The sequence below is a fragment of the Nycticebus coucang genome, chromosome 6 (genome assembly GCF_027406575.1).
Source record: "Nycticebus coucang isolate mNycCou1 chromosome 6, mNycCou1.pri, whole genome shotgun sequence".
NCBI classification, from domain to species: domain Eukaryota; kingdom Metazoa; phylum Chordata; class Mammalia; order Primates; family Lorisidae; genus Nycticebus; species Nycticebus coucang.
Window position 1 is genome coordinate 50,826,051 of NC_069785.1, and position 22,244 is coordinate 50,848,294.

Here is a 22,244-nt window from a genome sequence, read left to right on the forward strand (position 1 = left end):
AGGCTGAGCCCATGGGACTCTCTCTAGTCAGGGCGACTGAGACCCTGTCTCCAAAAAAAAACCAAAACAAAACAAGAGTAATGAAAAGTAGGAAAGTAATATTTTTTTGTATTCTACTCCTGAATTATTTAAAATAAAGTCAGTATTAAAAAGGAAATCTCATTTCTTATATGCTAAAGCATAGCCAATTTGATTATTCAAGGTTGGAGGCATATCACACATGTCTATCTTTTGGATTATGGCATTTAGTATTCCATTTTTCATTAGTAACTGTGCTCAAAGATGGATATATAACTAAAAAGAAATTCAAACCAAATTTCACCTACTCAATTTGGAAAAGATTTAGCACACTTCAATATAATTAATACAGTATACTCACATTCTCATTACTACATATAGTGGTCAATAAGGTTAAAAGATAAAAAAATTGTTTTCAAATTAATTTCTTAATCAATATCTATCTTCCTTTACAATGAAAATTATATTTAATGTCTTTAACTAAAAGTATGGAACCAATCATATGGTTAAATGCATATAATACAATTGCTAAATCTGGATATACGTAAAACTGTTCTTGATAAAATAATTAAGCTGTACTGTCAAGTCCTTTGGCTCATATTACTAAACTTACATATTATTCACTTCCATCCTCTGACCTCGAGCAAGTTTTACAGTTTAATATCTACTTATTAACCCATTTTATAGAATCTATGATCCAACCAAATTAAGTTACTCAAATAAGTTAGCAGGGCTATTTGGTGAAAAACATCTTGATACAACCAAATTCTATTTATTTATTTTTGAGATAGTCTCACTATGTCACCCTCAGTGGAGTGCCGTAGCATCACAGCTCACAGAAACCTCAAACTCTTGGGCTTAAGCCATTCTTTTGTCTTAGCCTCCCAAGTAGCTGGGACTACAGGCGCCTGCCACAACGCCGGACTATTTTTTTTTTTTTTGGTGGGGGTGGGGTGGGAGGTTGCAGTTATTGTTGTTTAGCAGGCCTGGGCCAGGCTCGAACCTGCCAGCTTTGGTGTATGTGGCTGGCACCTTACTCATTGAGCTATGGGCACTGAGCCACCAAATTCTATTTATTCTTTAAAATTCATTCCAAATGTTCTTTCTGCCCTGCTCCAAACTCAAAATGATTGGTTTCTCCTTTCAATATCAACCATATTCAACCAAGTATTACTGTGTGTAAATGCCTACATTTCCCCTACTGCATAGCAACTTGCTGGAAACAGTGTGTCTGTTCACCTTAATGTATCATTTGGAACACATTACATATCCAATAGGCCACCAACAAGAGAAATGGTGCAAATAAGATATAAACTGTCTGCCTAGAGTTTATTTTTTAAAAAACATCAGAACAATTCCTAAGAAAACCCATTTAATAAAAATCTTTTTTCCAAGAAAATAGATTTAAGAGAATAAAATTTTTATTCAATCACATAAATAATTTTTATTTTGTTATTTTTCTTAATTTTGTTGTTACTGAATAACAACAAAAATTAAAAGCAAAGGTTTCATACTAAAGTCGACATGAAATCAAGTTCTACCTCTACACATTACCTCAAAATGATGAGCACACATGACAAAAATTTATAAAAATAAACATTAATAGGGTGGTGCCTGTGGCTCAAGGAGTAGGGCGCCGGTCCCATATGCCAGAGGTGGCGGGTTCAAACCTAGCCCTGGCCAAGAACCAAAAAAATAAAAAAATAAAAAAAACATTAATAAGATTGTTAGGTTAAATACATATAACCAAGACAAATAAAGATGAGTCAATATTTCTAAATAATTTATAATCCAACAGTGGAGTCACACATTAAGACAGTGTGAAGACATAGTAAGTACTCATCATAATGTTTACAATTAAACTAAGTTCTTAAAAGGAGTATTTGCTGTAACAGTTTACAAATAGAGTTTGAAAAAAATACCTCAAAATATAAAGACTCAGAATTTGGGTCGCTTCTATGGGATTGACTAGGGTTTAAATGCTTATTATCTTGTCTCTTTTGCAAATTCTGTCTTCTTTCTGAGGAAGTACTGTGTCCTCGGCATCTGAATCCAACCTAAGTAAATCCCAGAAGGGAAAAGAAAATCTTATTATTTTTAAGGAAATATTTTAAAGTATAATGTATTTGCAGAGAAGTACACAAAAGTGTACAATTCAATAAATTTTCACAAAGTGCATAATTTATTTTAAAAGGTCAAAACTTCTGACAAAAACTACTATGTATAAGGAAAATAAGAAAATGAAACAATTTATGCATGTTCCTTATTTTTCCCTGTACATGAACATTTATTATCAGCTTTATTCATAAAAGCCAAAAACAGGAAACGAGCCGGATGGCCTTCAGTGGGGGAAGAGTTAAATTGACTGTGGTATATTCATACTACAGCACAGAGGTCAGCAGTCAACCACAAAAAGGAACAAATTACCGTACTGATAAACCCAACAACTGGATGATCTCCACAGAACCATTCAAATGAAAAAAAGTCAATAGCAAAAGGACCATATGGGTTCATTTATACAACATTCTTAACAACAAAATTAAAGAAAGGCAGAATAGATTAGTGGATCCTAGGGGATAAGGATCATCTTGAGGGAAAGGGAAGAGAAAGTGGCTATGAAAGGGCAACATGAAGGGTTCTTGTGGTGATGAATCTGTTCTGTATCTTGACTGTATCAATGTCAGTATGTGGGTTGTGATACTGTAGTATAGTTTTATAAGATGTTACCCCTGGAAGAAAAGTACTATTTTTGGTATTATATTAAGTGTTAATACTTAGTATTATATTTAGTATTGATACTTTTTATAAAAATATTTTTTATATATTAATATATAAGTCTCTTGATACCTGTAGTTTATTTTTTTAAAAACAACAAAACAGAATTCCTAGGAAAGACCATTTAATAAAATCTTACTTCCAAGAAAACAAACTTAATAGCTAAAATTTTTATTCAATCATACAAATAATTATAATCCTATGTGTGGACTGAATGTGTATGTCTCCCAAAATTCACATGTTGAAATCCTAAGCCCCCGTGAGATGGTATTTGGAGATGGGGCCTTTGGGAGGTGAATAGGCTATAAAGGCAGAACCGTCATAAACAGGATTAGTGACCTTATAAAAGGAACCCCAGAGAGTTCCCTGACCCCTTCTACCACGTGAGGACACAGCTAGAAGATCACCATCTACAAACCAGGCCCTCACCAGACACTGAATTTGCCAGGGCCTTGATCTTAAGACTTCCCAGCCTCCAGAATTGTGAGAAATAAACGTCTATTGTTCATAAGCCATCCAGTCCATGGTACTTTTTTATAGCAGCCTGAACAGACAGGGACATCTAATTGTTAACAAATGTGCAAAATGTTCAATTGTCATAAGGGCAAGAAAAAAACATTAAACATTCTAAGAATCTTAAGACATTTTAAGTTACTTCTCTTAAGTATCCAAAGCCGCTAATATTAAATGAACTAGCTCTCTTAACCAGGATACTTAAAAGATGTAAAAAGTATGATTTTCATGAACAGCTACCCCAAAATTCTAATAATGAACAGAATATGAACCAAACCTAGAGAGAAGGTGCTTGGATTCTGAAATCAAACATATGCACACAAAGACCTAGAAGCACCTGGCATCTCCGAAGCTTGTGGTTAGATACTAGAATCATCTGCATTAATAGTATCATAAATACTAAAACAACTTTTTTCTTTTTCGGAAGAAACAGTCTCACTGTGTCACTCTCTGTGGCGTCACAGCTCACAGCAACCTCCAACTCCTAGGCTTAGGCGATTCTCTTGCTTCAGCCTCCTGAGTAGCTAGGACTACAGGTGCTCACCACAACACCTGGCTATTTTTTTTGTTCCAGTTGGGTCGGGCCGGGTTTGAACTCGCCACCCTCGGTATATGGGGCCGGCACCCTACCCACTGAGTCAGAGGCGCCACCCTAAAACAACTTTCTTTAAAAACAAACGCAACTGGCTCGGTGCCTGTGGCTCAAGTGGCTAAGGTGCCACATACACCTGAGCTGGCGGGTTCGAATCCAGCCCGGACCCGCCAAACAACGGCTGCAACCAAAAAATAGCAGGGTGTGTGGCAGGCGCCTGTGGTCCCAGCTACTCGGGAGGCGGAGGCAGGAGAATCGCCTGAGCCCAGGAGTTTGAGGTTGCTGTGAGCTGTGATGTCACAGTACTCTACCCAGGGTGACAGCTTGAGGCTCTGTCTCCAAAAAAAAAAAAAGGGGGGGGCAGGGGGCTGTGCCTGTGTCTCAAAGGAGTAGGGCACCGGAGGTGGCGGGTTCAAACCCAGCCCCGGCCAAAAACTGCAAAAAATAAATAAATAAAATAAAAAAATAAAAAAAAACAAATGCAACTTTAATCTTATACTTGCAAACAATAAAGCACTGGGATGAAATTAAAACTCTCAAAGTATGGCTTGGCGCCTGTAGCACAGTGGTTACGGTGTCAGCCACATACACCAAGGCTGGGCAGCTAAACAACAATGACAACTGCAACAAAAAATAGCCTGGCATTGTGGGGGGCGCCTATAGTCCCAGTTACTTAGGAGGTTTAGGCAAGATAATCACTTAAGCCCAAGAGTTTGAGGTTGCTGTGAGCTGTGATGCCACAGCACTCTACCAAGGGCGACATAGTGAGACTGTTTCCAAAACAAGACAACAAAAACTCTCAAAGTAATGGTCCCAATAAAGTTCATGTGAACCAAATAGGCAAGTATTCCAATAATCTCCTGAATAAAACAATAACCCTGATAACTAAATACTTTTTGTCAGCTCTTCTAAGAGCTCTGTTGATAGAAAGTTCATATGAACCAAATAGGCAAGTATTCCAATAACCTCCTGAATAAAACAATAACCTGATAACTACTTTTTGTCAGCTGTTCTAAGAGCTCTGTTGATAGAAAGTGGGCATACTGAACAAAACAAAGCAGAAGCTCCAGCTGCAGATATGTATTAAAATCCTTTAATGACTAGCACAAAGTTAATTTTAAAAGATTTAAGTTTTCATACTTCATTTACAAAACAAAAAAAAATACTAGAAATTGACATAACACATAAAAACTTATTTTAGGAAAATTACACCACTTCTGAAAAATTACAAAAAGAAGACTCAAAAAATAGGAAGATAAATTATTTCTGCTTAGAAAAGACACCACATCATAAAAACATTTGAAGAAATTGGCCTGGGCAAATATTTTATGAGGAGGACCCTCCCAGGGAACTGAAGCAACACCAAAAATACATTGTTGGGACCTGATCAAACTAAAAAGCTTCTGCACAGCCAAGAACACAGTAAGTAACGCAAGCAGACAGCCCTTAGAATGGGGGAAGATATTTGCAGTTTATGTCTCCAACAAAGGTTTAATAACCAGAGTCCATATAGAACTCAAACGTATTACCAAGAAAAGAACAAGTGATCCCATCTCAGGGTGGGCAAAGGACTTGAAGAGAAACTTCTCTGAAGAAGACAGGCATATGACCTACAGACATATGAAAAAATGCTCATCATCCTTAATCATCAGAGAAATGCAAATCAAAACTACTTTGAGATGGGCGGTCCCTATGGCTCAAGGAGTAGGGCGCCGGCCTCATATACCAGAGGTGGTGGGTTCAAATCCAGCCCTGGCCAAAAACTGCAAAAAACAAAACAAAACAAAACTACTTTGAGATATCATCTAACTCCAAGAAGATTAGCCCATATCACAAAATCCCAAAATCAGAGATGTTGGCGTGGATGTGGAGAAAAGGGAACACTTCTGCTCTGCTGGTGGGAATGCAAACTAATATGTTCCTTTTGGAAAGATGTTTGGAGAACACTTGGAATCTAAAAATAGACCTGCAATTCAATCCTACAATTCCTGTACTAGGTATATATCCAGAAGACCAAAAATCACATTAGAACAAAGATATTTGTACCAGAATGTTTATTGCAGCCCAATTCATAATTGCTAAGTCATGGAAGAAGCCCAAGTGCTTATCGACCCATAAATGGATTAATAAATTGTGGTATATGTATACCACGGAATATTATGCAGCCTTAAAGATGGAGACTTTACCTCTTTCATATTTATATGGATGGAGCTGGAACATATTCTTCTTTTTTTTTTTTTGCAGTTTTTGGCCAGGGCTGGGTTTGAACCCAACACCTCCGGCATATGGGGCTGGCACCTACTCCACTGAGCCACAGGTGCAGCCCAGAACATATTCTTCTTAGCAAAGTATCTCAAGAATGGAAGAAAAAGTATCCAATGTACTTAGCCCTACTATGAAACCGATTTATAGTTTTCACATGAAAGCTGTAACCCAATAATAGCAAAGAAGAAGGGGGAGGGAAGGGGAGAAGGGAGGATGGGTGGTGGGAGGGTAATTGGTGGGACCACACCTATGGTGCATCTTACAAGGTTACGTGTTAAATTTACTAAGTGTAGCATATAAATGTCTTAACATAGTAACTAAGAAAATGTGGTGAAGGCTATGTTAACCAGTTTGATGAAAATATTTCAAATTGTATATAAAACCAGTATGTTGTACCCCATGATTACATTAATGTACACAGCTATGATTTAAAAAAAAAAAAAGACACCACATCAAAAAGATAGTTGATTCTCCCTAAGTTTATAGACTAAAGACCAATGGAACAAAATAGAAAGTACACAGAAACAGATTCTAAAATATGTGAGTGCTTTTTTCTGAGACAGAGTCTCACCCTGCTGCCCCAGGCCACAGTACTATGGCGTCAGCCTAGCTCACAGCAACTTCAAACTCCTGGGTTCAAGTGATTGTACTATGTCAGCCACCTCCCAAGTAGCTGTGTGCCACTACATGACTAATTTTTCTATTTTTTGTATAGATGGGGCCTCGCTGTTGCTCAGGCTGGTCTCAAACTCTGAGCTCAAGTGATCTCACACGGCAGTCTCCCAGACTGCTAAGATTACAGGGATGAGCCACTGTGCCTGGCCTAATATGTAGAAATTTAACAAGTGATAAAGGTGGTTCTTGCAAAGTAGTGAAGAAGAGATAACTTTTCAATAAATGGTGTATAAAGATTTGGATAGCCACCTGAAAAATAAAAAAATAGGACACATATCTCATACCATACACCAAGAAAAACTCCAAATGTAGTAAAGACTTAAATGTAAAAAAACAAGGCCATAAACATACTAGAGAACAACACAGGAAATTTTTTTATAACCTTGGAGTAGGTGTAGGGCTCTTCCAAGTATGATTTAAAACCCAGAAGCCATTTTAGAAAAAAAGACAGGCTCAGCGCCCGTGGGTCAGTGGTTAGGCCGCCGGCCATATGCACCAGGGCTGGTGGGTATGAACCCCGCCCAAGCCTGCTAAACAAATAAACAAACAACAACAACAACAAAAATAGCCGGGTGTTGTGACAGGTGCCTGTAGCCCTACTTACTTGGGAGGCTGAGGCAAGAGAATCACTTGAGCCCAAGAGTTTCAGGTTGCTATGAGCTGTGATGCCACAGCACTCTACCGAGGGTGACGTAGTGAGACTGTCTCAAAAACAACAACAACAACAAAAAATAGAAAAGACAAATAAACTTCTTTACGCTATTTAAAAACCAAACTTGTACATGGCAATAATCGTAATAATAAGGGGCAAGGTAAAAATAAAGATGAAAACCTAGCAAAGTATTTGCAACTTACAGATTAAAGGCTCCTAAAAACTTTAAGAAATTAATAAGTAATCAAATTGATTTTAAAATGTATCCAAAAAAGAGAAAGAAGTAATTCAAAACTCAAAAAATGTACAAAGGATATATCCAGAGAAGTTCACAGAAAAAACAAAACAAATGGCCCTTAAACAAACGGAAAGATCATCAACTACTTTAAGACATCATTTAGAATTAAAGCCACTCTGAACTACAGAAAATGAGCTGCCTTATCAAATGTTAAAACACTGGTAAAAAATATTTAAAATCACTGTAGGCCAGGCTCAGTGGCTTATGCCTGTAATCCTAGCACTCTGGAAGACTAAAGCAGGATAGCTTAAAGTCAGGAACTTAAGATGAGCCTGAGCAAGAGATCCAACTCTTAAAAATAGAAAAATAAAGCTGGGTGTGGTGGTATACACCTGTAGTCTCAGCTACTTGGAAGGCCTGAGGCAGGAGGCTGAAGTACATGAGATATAATGATGCCACCATATTCTAGCCAGGGCGACAGAGTGAGACCCTGTCTCAAAACAGTAAGATAGGGCAGTGCCTGCAGCTCAAAGGAGTAGGGCGCTGGCCCCATATGCCAGAGGTGGCAGGTTCAAACACAGCCCCGGCCAAAAACTGCAAAAAAAAAAAAAAAAAGATAGAATAGACAGATAGCAAACAAAATAAAATCTCTGTGAACAGTATAGTACAGCACTAGCGCACAGACACAAAAATCTGATAAATGGAATAAAACCAATAGCTCAAGAATAGCAACTAGCACGTAAGAAATAAGCAAATGGGCCGGGCGTGGTGGCTCACGCCTGTAGTCCCAGTGCTGTGGGAGGCCGAGGCGGGTGGATTGCCTGAGCTCAGAGGTTCGAGACCAGTATGACCAGCAGAGAGCCAGAATAAGACCACGTCTCTACTAACATCAAAAACAGCAGGGCAGAGCATCGCCAGAGGAAGAAGAAAATGAACAACAACAACAAAAAAAGAGTACTTCAAATGAAGAAGAATGAACAAGCAAGCTGAAATTAAAAATTAAAAAAAAAATTAAAAGAAAAAAGAAATAAGCAAATGACTAAAATGAAAGCACAACCCAAAGAAAAGAATAAATTACAATGTCAGGACAACTGGTATACTGCTATAGTGTATTTAAATAAATGTCAAATAAAAATGTCTCAACATATCACACTATAAAAGAGTAGCAGAAAATATAGGTAAATATTTACTTGATTTCTGAAAGACTTTCAAAAGCTAAAAACAATCAGAAATTCCAAGGAGGAAAAACATTAAAGGAAAAAGATTCTGAATCTCAAAAAATCAAAACAAACATATACATAAATACAAGCACAACAATGCAAAAGTAGAAGGGAAAAAAGCACATGAGTGTCAAACATCTGGCTCCAGTTCTCTTGGACAAAAGAGAGCTATAAAATAAAACTCGACATATCACAAATATTTACATAATTTCTTTTTTGTTCTTTTACCATTCCTCACCAGTTTTCAAACAGAGATAAAATGTTTTTCATCTCCGTATTATTTCTTTTTCAGTAGGCTAACAGGACCAATAGTTACAGTTTCAGCAGAAAATTTCAGCACATAAATAAACATTTTATAAATTTTGTTTTATCTAACTTAAATAACTCTTGTTTCAGCTCGTTTGTTTTTAATCAAAACTAGACTGTCCCACAAGCCTGCTACAAAATGGTACTTGTTTTCATATACACATTACACACATAGCCTAAAGGTAATTGTATAAATATTTTTATTTTATCTTACTTTATTTTTGAGATAGAGGTCTGTTCTCTTGCCCAGGCTAGAGGACAATGGCACCATCATAGCTCACTACAACCTCAACCTCCTGGGCTCAAACAATCCTTTTGCCCCAGCCTCCCAACCTGGGACTACAGATGTGCGCTATCATTCTTGACTAATTATAAAATATTTTTTGTGGAGCTAACGGTCTCTCTATTGCCCGGGCTGGTCTTGAACTTCTGGCCTCAAGAGTTCCTTGCCCCTCAGCCTCCCTAAGTACTAGGATTACAGGTGTGAACCACCACACCAGCCTATACAATTTTATGCATAAAACAATGTTCCTGTTAAGTACTTATGTGCAAAGTTTCTCACTTGTGGTGTCATGTTTTCAATTAAAAAAATGAGCAAATAAGGGACTTTACCTAACAAATGCAAACATTGTAACCTTTGTACCCTCAATTAACTTTTAACTAAAAAAAAGAAAAAAAAAATGGGCAAATGATCTGCATAGGCATTTCTCAAAAGAAGCCATATATGAAAAAATGCTCAACATGACTAATCATCAGGAAAATGCAAATCAAAACCAAAATGAGGTATCTTCTCACCATAATAAGAATGGCTATTGCCGGGCGCGGTGGCTCACGCCTGTAATCCCAGCACTGTGGGAGGCTGAGGAGGGAGAATCGCTTGAGCTCAGGAGTTCGAGACTCGCCTGAGCGACAGTGAGACCCCGACTCGTGAAAAAAATGGAAAAACCCAGCCGGGCGCCGCGGCGAGCGCCTGTAATCCCAGCGGCTTCCGGAGGCTGAGGCAGCGGGGTGCCCGCAGCCCGAGTCTGAGGTTGTGGTGAGCTACCACGCCCACTGCACTCTGCTCAGGGGCATAGGGTGGGACCCTGTCTCAACAAAAAAAAAAAAAAAAAAAAAAAAAAAGAATGGCTATTATTAAAATGACAAATAAATAACAAATGCTGGCAAGGAAAAAGCATTAGTGTTTGGAATGCAAATTTGTACAACCACTACAGAAAATGGCATGGCAGTTTCTCAAAAAATTAAAAATAGAATACTCATATGATCTAGTAGTGGCACTACGAGGTATATGTCCAAAGGAAAGGAAATCAATGTCCGAGATACCTACTTCCCCGTGTTTATATGATTAGCATAAAAGCCAAGATAAAGAATCTAAATGTCCATCAAAAGACGAATGGATAAAGAAAATGTGGTATATACATATAAACCATGGAATACTATTCAGACATAAAAAAGAATGAAATCTTGTCATTTGCAGCAACATGGATGAGCCTGGAAGACATCATGTTACATGAAGTAAGTCGGGCACAGAAAGGGAAATGCCACATGATTTCACTTACATGTGAAAGCTAAAAAAGTTAATCTCATTGGAGGATAGAGAAAGGTTGGTTAATGGATGCAAAATTATAATAAAGGTAAGTTCTAGAGTTCAAAAACACTATAGGGTGACTGTAGTTAACAATAATTTATCATATATTTTCAAGCACCTAAAAGACCTCTTCTTCTTTTGAATGTTCCCAACACCACAAAGAAATGATAAATGTTGGTGGTGATAAATATGCTAATTATCTGGATTTGATCCTTATGTATTATATAAGGGATACTATAAAGTTTTGAGACAAATTAAGAAACGTAAAATCATTTAGTTACTATATTTTCTCAAAATAATCTCCACAACATTCTATGCACTTCTGCATTCTTTTGTAAACCGATTTTGAAAACACTCTTTCCAGTCATTTTCTTCAAGTGCTGTAAGCTCACTCTTGTATGTATGAACGTCTTCTTCAGGCTGGAGAACCTTCTTCTGCATATGTAATCTTCTACATGAACAGGAAATAACCACATGAGGCCAAGTCATGACCACAGAGCACTTGAGTTGTGAGTTTAACCTCTGTGGACCACCAGAAGGGAACAGTGACGTTGGTTGGGCAGGTGAACTCATTGTCATGAGCTTCCTTAAAACTTCTGGTTATTGTGTATCACTAAGCAGTAATACACAACTGTTCCTCTGGTGAAGAAACAGTTGCCACATGACCACTTTTGGAGAAGAAAGCTGCTACCACTTTCTTTCCGTCACCTTAGGGTTGCTTCACTTTTGTTGGTGGATGTTCATTGGGAAAAATTCACTATCAACTGACGCTTATTCTCTGGACCACGCTGATAAATCCAGGTTTCATCACTAGTTACACTATTAGAAACACATCGAGACTTGCCTGCATCAAATCTGACCAGCATTTCTTCAAACCATTCAACATGGATGTACTCATCTGTCAAAGTCACACAGATTGGTATGAAACTTTACTAACAGGAAGAAAATCATGCAGGATTCTGGATGGTTGACTGCCAGCCACCCAACCTGTAGTGCCACTTCAATGTCCCTAAATGTCACTTGTTTTGGCGAACTATTTTTTCTGCAGTGGCGATGTTCTCCTCAATCACTGTCATCACCAGACACCACTTTTCTCATCTTTCAGTGAAGTTCAGCCTCTTCTAAATTCTTGAAACCAAAAAATTGTCACGTGGAAAGGAATAAGGTCCCTGAAAGCCCATTGTATACAATTAAGGCGTTGAGATTCATTTAACCTACTTTTAAAATCATAGAAAATCACATGAAAAGTGCTCTCTTCCTAGCTCCACAGCTGATGTCAACTGAGTGCTGCACAGACAGACACAAATGAGGCCCTCCGAACAACAGCCATAAGCTGAACAAGTTGAAACTTGCATGCATGAATCAGAAAAGGTCACCACTGTTAACTGTACTTCTTGTCTCAAAACTTTCATAATGACCTTGGTATAGATATGCTAACATGCCACACTGTGCCCCATAGATACATACAATTATTATGAATCAATAAAAAAAAGAAAAAAGTTCCAAATTTTGAAGCATTTTGAATTCTGGATTAGGGATGTCAACCTATACTTCATTTCAGGGAGGCAGAGATGTATAGGCAAGTGGTAGCAAATCTGACCCATCAGTAACTTGCTCTTATTTCAGTTTATCCACAGGCATCATAATCATTATAGCTTTAATTCTTCAACTTGATTTAAGGAATCCAGGAAGGCTACGTAAAAAATGAAAAAGAAAAATGATGACATAAACAACTTCCTGATTCACAGCATAGCTAACCAATGCAGGAAGACAGTTATTGGAAGCTTGTGGCAGTAAAAAGCCCAGTCTTCTGTACTGCAGATATACCTTGTTTCTCAAGGCCTTCAGAAAGCTGCCCAGTCTGACTACATATGGCATGAGGCAGCCACCACTACGGCATCACTGCTAATACAGAGAGTATTTATAGTCAAGTAAAGACACATGGACAAGACTATATTCCTTAAGATCAAAGAATCAATATTTAAGGCATAAAATGCTTTTAGAAATTTTTGTAAGGATAGAAAAAAGACATGGCAGATGAAATGGGATTAAAGAGCACACCTACACCAGTGCAGTGGCTCACGCCTATAATCCCAGCACTCTAAGAGGCCGAGGGAAGTGGATCGCCTGAGCTCTCAGGTTAAGACCAGCCTGAGCAAGAGCGAGACCTCATCTCTAAAAATAGTCGGGCGTTGTGGCAAGCACCTGTAGTCCCAGCTACTTAGGAGGCTGAGGCAAGAGAATCGCTTCAGCCCAAGAGTTTGAAGATGCTCTGAGATGTGACACCATAGCACTCTACTGAGGGTGACAAAAGTAAGACTCTGTCTCAAAAATAAATAAATAAAAAATAAAGAGTACACCTAATCAATATTCTCCAACCTAATTCAAATTACCTGTGAATTATTTCTTTGTTCAGCTTGCCTTCCACCTCTAGAAAAAGTCTGATTTTTTTCCATCCATGGTTTTTTCTGAGTTGTCTGGCAAGTTACATTGGACCAATTTAAACCACCTATAACAAATGAGTTTAAAAATATAATTTATTTATAAAGATTCCAAAACCTGAATTGCCCCCTAACTTCACATATTGAAATTTAGTCACTATAAATGTAATATTGAGAATCACTGTATAAACTTAAAAGTGGTATTCTAGTTCCTAGTAATACAGTATCATCTTGTAGAATATCTCCAGCTAGCAATTTCTCAAATTGATTGGAAATCTACTTACAAATGAACTTGAATCATGGGAAGATTTCTAATTTTTTTTTTTTTCAGCATCAGCAAACCTCATGCTTAAAAGGAAAATCCTAACATGAACAAAGAAATATGGCAAAAATGCAATACAGAAAATAAGTACCTGCACACACAGACGATTCCACATGCTGAAAAAAGAAATGAAAAAAGAATTATTTTCTACTTAAGAGTCAACTTTATGTACTTTGCAAAATAATTCATAATTTAGTTGAGCGTGAAATGTGCTTATTATAATCTTATAATACTTAAACTTACTAAGATATACAAAATACCTTTTTAACTATCCTATTATAGAAATTGTTAATGAAAATAGATACTTTAGCAGAGGATGCAAATAATGATATCAATGATTGATAAAGAAATCAAGGCAATGTTACACACATTCATGGTCCCAGAATCAGGATTTCTCAAAGCACCAGCTGCAGGCTGGTTGTTGCTGTGTTTGGGACTGCAGTAACCACTGTCGCTGTCAATGTCGGCTTCACTAGCCCCCTGCTCACTAGAAGATTCTGCCGTGGGGTGGGACGCTCTTCTCCTCCTGCCTTTGGACTTCCAGAGCACTGTGGCAGTGGTCTCTGACAAAGACTTGTTAGCAATATCTGATGGGAAATCTACAAAGGCAAGGAAAGGGTGACAACTCATTATGATGAACAAATTCATAAATTCTTGTTAAATTATCATTAAGGTTTTAAGAAAATACATTACATCGTGATTCTTTCCCATAGCCAATGAGAGCATTTGTTAGAGTCTGTTAATCTCACAGCTTTATGTGTTAAGTCTTTTATGTTTTAACCACACGATGACTGTGCTACCAGCAAGATTGTTTTTTAAAAATTCTCAGATCCTTTCTCTGCTCCTAATGGACTAATTGTAAAAGGATAAATGAAGAGATCCCCAAAAGAAAAGGCACAGCCCAAATGAAAAAAAGAATAAGTCATTTTATTTTATTTATTTTTTCAGAGACAGAGACTCACTTTATTGCCCTCAGTAGAGTACCGTGGCGTCACAGCTCACAGCAACCTCCAACTCCTGGGCCTAGGCGATTCTCTTGCCTCCACCTCCCGAAAGCTGGGACCACAGGTGCCTGCCAGAATGCCTGGCTACTTTTTTTGTTCCAGTCTGGCTGGGGCCGGGTTCGAACCCACCACCCTCAGTATACGGGGCCGGCACCCTACCCAATGAACCACAGGCGCCACCCATAAGTCATGTTATTCACTTCAACCCAGACTTTATTTCAGTAGTGGCTATAGAGAGTTAAGAAGCAATTATGCCTTTGAATAGCTCTAATTCTTGGCTTCAGATAGTTAACAAGGATTTTTTTTAATAGTGTAGATAAGAATATTTATTCTTATTTATTACCAGGAGAAAGCTTTTTTATTTGGCTTACAGGGTCCTCTAAAATTGTTTGATAAAATCTGACTAACTCAAATTTTTATTCATTTGATAGGATGTGTCATTCATAGGTTTGGTTCAGATCCATGCTAAAATAAGGCACCAGAAAACTTGCTAAGTTCTTCCTATAAAGATGTTATAGGATGTTAGGATGTTTTTTTAAAAGGTTTTAATCTGGTTGTAAAAACACATACAATTTTGATTTCAACTAAATGAGTCCCTCATATTTGTACAGTATCTGCTAAATTCCATCTCTGATTTCTGAACTGTTCCACCTGTACAAAGGGAAAGGAAACCTTAAACCCTATGCAAAGTTGTACACAAGCTGGAAGCAAGTTGAAGGAACAGTTAGGACATGTATTATTCTATCCTTCTTAGAGGATTTCACAAAGTGGCAGGACAAATGAAAGGATGAAAATCCAGAATCCTGAAAAGTTGTACAGACCACAATTACAAAGTAAGTAATTTAAGATGAAAATAGGCAAAAATCAGTGATATATATATAAGAATGCTTGTCTTACCGGTTTGCTGTGAAGCATCTACAAGAAGCACAATTTTTGATCGATTATCAGGACCCGCTGCATTTGTTTCTTTCTGAGTAGCTACATTTTTCACCAGTGGCCTTTTGCTTTTTATGTGTTGTTGCGAAAGCTGTTGCTAAATTATAAAAAAGAAAAGAACCTATTCAATATACTAAATGTTATAAAATACACCTATACATATGTTATAAACTGGTGGCTTCCAATCTACAGGGCAACAGGATTTCTGTATTAGGGTTTCATGAAATTATCTGCAGCAAGCATAATAAGCTAAATAATGTACACACATTTACAAACTATTTTTCAAACAACATTAACACTGCTATGATTAATAAAATATTAATTCATTTTTGTTACATTTTTTATTTTCTCAATCAATAACTAACAGGAATATAATCATATCATATAAGGATTATAAATTTATTTAAAAGGATAATTAAAAAGGGGGGTAACTTATCCCAAGGCCAAATTTTAGTTTCATGCTAGCAATGATATATAAAATAATTTTTCTGCTTTGGAGTTCAAAAAGAAAATATTAAAAAGCTGATCACTTCTTTCACCTTTCAAAATATAAGTATTCATCACTCAATAGCAATTCACACAATAGAACTCTGAATTTACTTTGACTTCCTAAATTGAAGCGCTAGAAAACAAATTCTGAGAAATCATGTTCCCTCAACTTTTGGAAATTATATACTGTCATCTTATTTCCAATACTTGTTTTTTTCATTCTCAGAATTCTCAAAGGGATTTCTCTGTCCCAGAGTGTTTCCAAGAACAAAGACTAAAAGCTTTTTCAAAGCAACCTCTGATATTAGTTTGTATTTTAATTTGTAAAAATTATGCCAGGAGGCAGCAGAGACCTCACTGAAGCAGATCGGCTAACAGAATCCAGGGAAAGCATAAACTCTTTGATATAGTCATTAAGATGCATCTAAGAAGTCACTCTGCAATCAAGTCAAAAGTACTGACTAGAAATAGGGTTTTTATTCTGATTAGCTTTGATATTAAGGCCTCAATGCAAAGTAGCTTTTTAGGTAAAAAACAGTTACCTAAATTAAACCTTAATGCTCTTCCGACTGCAAACCCTCCATTTTTTTCTTTCCTTCTTTCTTTCCTTCCCTCCCTCCCTCCTTCTTTTTTCCTTCCTTCCAACTTAGTCAAAAGGCTGGTCCTAAATAAAAGAAGTAGTTTCACATTTATTATTCTTTTTTTTTTTTAAATATGGAATGCTTCACAAATTAACATGTCTTCCTTGCGCAGGGGCCAATTTCAGTGTATGTGCTGCCAAAGCAAGCACTTTATCTTTCATTTTCTTTAGCCCTAGCAGACACTTTGTTCATATAATAGTAAAGCACTTCTTAAGTAACAAAGTGCTATTCCCACTAAAAATTCATAGGCTAGAAAAAACGAAGTTGAAGGGACCTAATGAATCACAAATGTTCCTTCCATAGTATCTCCTTCTGATTTTTGAAGATTGAAATATCTTGAAGCGTATTAATCATTCAACACGGCTAGCATAGGATCCATACTACCTACTTTTATAAATGTTGGTGTCCCCATGAAATTTCTACCATTAAATGAAAATAATTTAGAAATATTTGTGTATATTTACATACAACTCTCAGACAGAACATGAATATGACTGTAAATCATATCACTAATCAAGAATTAGTAACAATAAGTAACAAAGAAAAAAGTATTTTTTTCTTAATCTTTTTTTTTTTTGCAGTTTTTGGCCGGGGCCAGGTTTAAACCCACCACCTCTGGTATATGGGGCTGGCACCCTACTCCTTGAGCCACAGGTGCTGCCCAGAAAAAATTATTTTCTAAAAAAAAAAATGCTTGACCATTTTATGTTAGTAAACAAAATGATTTATAGTAAATTCAGCATTAAAAGTCAATCAATAGAAGTAGCAAATTACTTATAGTAAACAACAGAATCAAAACCAGACACTTACTTTTGGTACCATAGGTCCTCTGTTACTGTTTCTGCTCCGATGACTGGACAATGGAAAGACCTGTCCAAGCTGATGTGGATGCTCAGTGCATTCTGTAGTTATAGCATTTATAGTATTTGCAGTCTGAAAGGTGTTGGAGTATGGTGTAGGAAAAGGATGATAGAAACCCATAACTTGGGCACATGGTGCTGGCATCAGCTGATAATATGTATACTCTGTAGAAACAGGTGGCTGAGCAGATATAATGGGGTAGGCAAGGTATGGTCCTGTGGGATTTGGATTTGGCTGCTGCCATCGTATATCATTATTGTATAAAGGAAACTGTCTGCAAAACCAAATCAAAAAAGAACAAATCTATTGACAAGTCTAAAAAGCATACTAAACCAAAATCTCTTAACACATTAAGTTAGAAGAAAAAAACACAACAGTGGCTTCATAATAATTCTGGGAAAGGGGACAAAACTAGTATCTTTGCTATAATTATAGATAACTATGTACAGGTAATAACAATTTAAATGACAGTATAAAGGAAACTAACTTAACAGTTTCATAGCATTCCACATATTATTATTTGCAACTCTGTCCTCAACCTCTTCCAGGTATTTCTGCCCCAAAGTACTAAACACCTACTACTAGATCTTCCAAAAGCAGTCCAAGGTCCCACCCAATATTCACAACTGTGACAGGCTTCTGCAAAAAACAGAGTAAGGTGAAAATTGTGTAAGGTGATCATAACATAGGGTGATTTATTCCTCCACCTCTCATTCTTCAGTTCAATCCCAGGGCCTCCTATTCCTCTTCCCATAATCCTCTAACCACTTGGCTAAGTCCTGCTCTTTTCCTGGCTCCCCTCCTTGACAATGGAAGCAGGCTTCAGGGCCAAGGGGAAAAAAAGAAGTAAGCCTGTCCCCTGACATCTTATCCTCAGCATTAGAGCTTCCTCTTGTGCAGTTCATGTAAAGCACCAGCAAAATTCTTTACACCCAAAGGCTGCTGCTGATGAATATAAGGTTCCAGGGAGTGGAAGTGAAGCACAGAACTATTCCTCACTACTCCTATGACAAAGCAAAATGGAAAAATGTTCACTACCATATTTTAAAAAATGTTTTAAAATTGGCTCGGCACCCGTAGCACAGTAGTGCATTGAGGCTGAGGGTTCGAGCTGACCTGGGCCAAACGACAACTGCAACAAGAAAACAGCCGGGTGTTGTGGCAGGCACCTGTAGTCCCAGCTACTTAGGAGGCTAGAGGTGAGAGAATCTCTTAAGCCCAAGAGTTTGAGGTAGCTGTGAATGGTGACGTCACAGCACTCTACAGAGGGCAACATAATGAAACTGTCTCAAAAAAAATGTTTTAAAATAATCTTCTGGCTGGCTTACTCATGAATTCTCAAAGACTATCTGGTAAAGCAAGAAAACAAATTAAATTTATCATACTGCACACCAGGCTATTTTGTCAAACAGAAAAATACTATTAAATTTAGTTTATAAATCACCTCACACATCATCCAACATAGGTCAAAGGTTTTTAATACATAACTAAACCCCATTAAAAATGACCTCTTAGGCAGCTCCTGTGGCTCAGTGAGTAGGGCGCCGGCCCCATATACCGAGGGTGGCAGGTTCAAACCCAGCCCTGGCCAAACTGCAACCAAAAACAGTTGCGCATTATGGCAGGTGCCTGTAATCCCAGCTACTCAGCAGGCTGAGGCAAGAGAATCGCCAAAGCCCAAGAGCTGGAGGTTGCTCTGAGTTGTGACGCCACGGTACTCTACCGAGGAGGGTAATAAAGTGAGACTGACTCAAAAAAAAAGAAAAGAAAGGAAAATCTGGGCAATTGAAGAAGTGGTCAGTGTAGGAAGATAGTCAACTATGAAGATTCTACTGTATTTCATTCCTCCCTTTGGATTGATTTATTTCAAATAAATTTCAATAACTTAATGTAGAGACATATCCAAACAACTCCATTTCCTCTTAGAAAGAATGAGAAAATGATCCATGTTAACAATTTTCAAATTTTTTAATCACTTGGTTTTATTAACTCCTCTTTAAAAAAAGACAAATGGTTAACATGTAAAAGTTTAAAAAGAAAACAAGTATGCTTTGCCAACTTCTATACCCCCCTAGCAAAAAGTAAATAATAAACAAATTACCTATTGGACTGATTTTCCTGCACGAATGGATAACAAGTAATCAGGTAGCTGGGAATTGGAGTCGATTCTACACCAGAAACACTTCCATTATCATTTGGGAGAGCCATAGGGATCATAAATGTATCAGGATTCTTCTTCTGGGGAATAAACGGCTCTACCTCAGCTGACAGCTTTACATTCTTCAAAGAGAAGGTGGAATCCATTAATAATAAATGAGCAAGCAACTTAACATACAAATTTATCATTTAAGAACAGAAGAGTTGGTCTTTACGAACAGTAATTGGGTCTCTTCTCAGTATTCACAAGACAACCAAAAGAAATAGCAATTTAATGTCAATTCAAAATAACTGAATAATGATGAAATTATTTGGAAGAAGCCATGAAATAAAATAAGGAAAAACTTATCAGAAGTTACTACATTTCAGTACAATCATTTCTTATGTTAACAAAGCTGTTAAAACAGGACTTTGTGCCCATAGCTCAATGGTTAGGGCACCAGTGACACACAGTGGGACTGGAGGGTTCAAACCCAGCCAGGGCTTGCTAAACAATGACAACTACAACAACAAAAAAAATAGCCCGGCATTGTGACAGGCGCCTGTAATCCCAGCTACTTGGGAGGCTGAGGAAAGAGAATCACTTAAGCCCAAGAGTTTGAGGTTGCTGTGAGTTGTGATGCTACGGCACCCTACCCAGGGCAACAGAGTGAGATTGTCTCAAAAAAAAAAAAAAAAAAAAAAAAAGCTATTAAAACAGAGCCTGTGGCTCTGTGAGTAGGGCACCAGCCCCATATGCCGAGGGTGGCGGGTTCAAGCCCAGCTCCGGCCAAACTGCAACCAAAAAATAGCCGGGCGTTGTGGCGGGCGCCTGTAGTCCCAGCTGCTCGGGAGGCTGAGGCAAGAGAATCGCGTAAGCCAAGAGTTAAGAGGTTGCTGTGAGCCGTGTGACTCCACGGCACTCTACCCGAGGGCGGTACAGTGAGACTCTGTCTCTACAAAAAAAAAAAAAGGGTACAAAGAAATCGTATCTCAGGGTCTAAAAATAAAGTTGATAGTAATACATGTTGTTCTTCAGACAAAACAATGTGGTTTTAACTAATTTTGTTAGGAAAAAGATCAGAGTTCTGAAGGATAACTATATTTCTTTCAGTAGTCTAAAAAATAGTCCACATGTGTTCAATTCAGAAAAGTGAATTAGTATCATTAAATTAAAAGGAAGAAAAATGTCTACGTTGAAAAAATACTTAAGGAGAAAAAACTTGTGGTTCACAAACTGGGAAAAAAATAAGAACTTCAGTTTCCCAGTGGACATCTCACTAAACTAAAAGAATCCATAGGCCCAGCACGGTGCTCATACGTGTAATCCTAGCACTCTGGGAAGCTGAGATGGGTAGACTGCCTGAACTCAGGAGTTCAAGACCTGAGCAAGAGTAAGAGCAAGACCTCTAGGTCTTGCTCACAGCTGGGTGCTGTGACAGGCACCTGTAGTGCCAGGTACTTGGGAGGCTGTGGCAAGAGGATCACTTGAGCCCAAGAGTCTGAGGTTGCTGTGAGCTATGACGCCATTGCACTCTACCCAGGGTGACAAAGTGAGACTCTTGTCTCAATTAAAAAAAAAAAGAAAAGTAAAAATAATCCATAAAAGTCAGAGGAGTCAGGATAGAAATTACTCTTAGGAAAGAGGGAGTTGCAACTGAAGGACACCTAGAGAGCCTTCTGGGGCACCTGGCAATCTTCCACATCCTAACTGGGTAAAACTTACAAGGTGTGTACCTTATAATGATTCATTAAACTGTACAATGGCTTTACACAGTTTTCTACCTATTTACCAACAATTTAAATTTAAATCTAACAGTTAAATTATTAAAACATCAATAGGCACATTCTGCAGAGTAGTAAAAACCACATAAACAAAACCAGTAAATGAAATGCCATGCAAATATTTTAACCATTCAAAACAATTTCCTTAAAAGCAATGGTCCTAACCAGAACATTTTCCAAAAAAACTTTCTAGGAAGATTTATTAGAAGTTCTGGACAAAGCACAGTTGTCAAAATAAATTTCAGGCATGCTTCTCACAAAAGTAGTTTGTAAGGAATCTAAGAAAATCTAAAGGTAAGACTTGATATGCTCAATATACAGCCCTTATTCAGAAAAATAAAAGTTCTTTAAAAGGAGTATCCCATAAATATCCAGAAATGCTTGTTTAAAAGGCAGGGAGGGAATAAAATCTGAACTATATAGCAGTATTAATTCAGTATCTTTCGTCTCTACCTAATTTAACTTTGAAGTCTACATTTACGTATTAACCAAATCTGAAGTATACATACTATGGTAATAATACTCAGAAATACCTGCATTTGTGAACTTAAATTACTCTCTTCAATTTTAACATGAAAGGCAAAAACACCTTCACACTCTAATAAGTTAGTAATTTTCACAGTTGATATTCATTAAAACCCAAACTTATTTACATAGGGCATAATATATAAAACTAATAAATGTTTCTTCAATCAGAAAAAAGTTAACCTAGCTGACTTTCAACAATTATGAATGCAAAGGTAACAGAAACGTGCTTTACATAGTTCATACATTTGGATAAAAAGAG

At 37.4% G+C, this 22,244-nt stretch overlaps 1 protein-coding gene across 4 annotated transcripts in view; it reads right to left on the bottom strand.

Moving 5' to 3' along the window:
* SECISBP2L (SECIS binding protein 2 like) overlaps positions 1-22,244 on the bottom strand; it is a 55,682-nt gene that overhangs the window by 25,053 nt on the left and 8,385 nt on the right. For 3 of the 4 annotated variants that reach the window (XM_053594609.1, XM_053594612.1, XM_053594610.1), the window contains 7 exons: positions 19,638-19,816; positions 17,486-17,810; positions 15,507-15,642; positions 13,975-14,204; positions 13,697-13,721; positions 13,236-13,351; positions 1,941-2,075 (listed from right to left, as the gene is read on the bottom strand). In XM_053594609.1, the coding sequence (XP_053450584.1) occupies positions 1,941-2,075; positions 13,236-13,351; positions 13,697-13,721; positions 13,975-14,204; positions 15,507-15,642; positions 17,486-17,810; positions 19,638-19,816 (1,146 nt within the window). The remainder of the gene's footprint in view (positions 1-1,940; positions 2,076-13,235; positions 13,352-13,696; positions 13,722-13,974; positions 14,205-15,506; positions 15,643-17,485; positions 17,811-19,637; positions 19,817-22,244) is intronic. The other variant, XM_053594611.1, reaches the window with a different exon arrangement.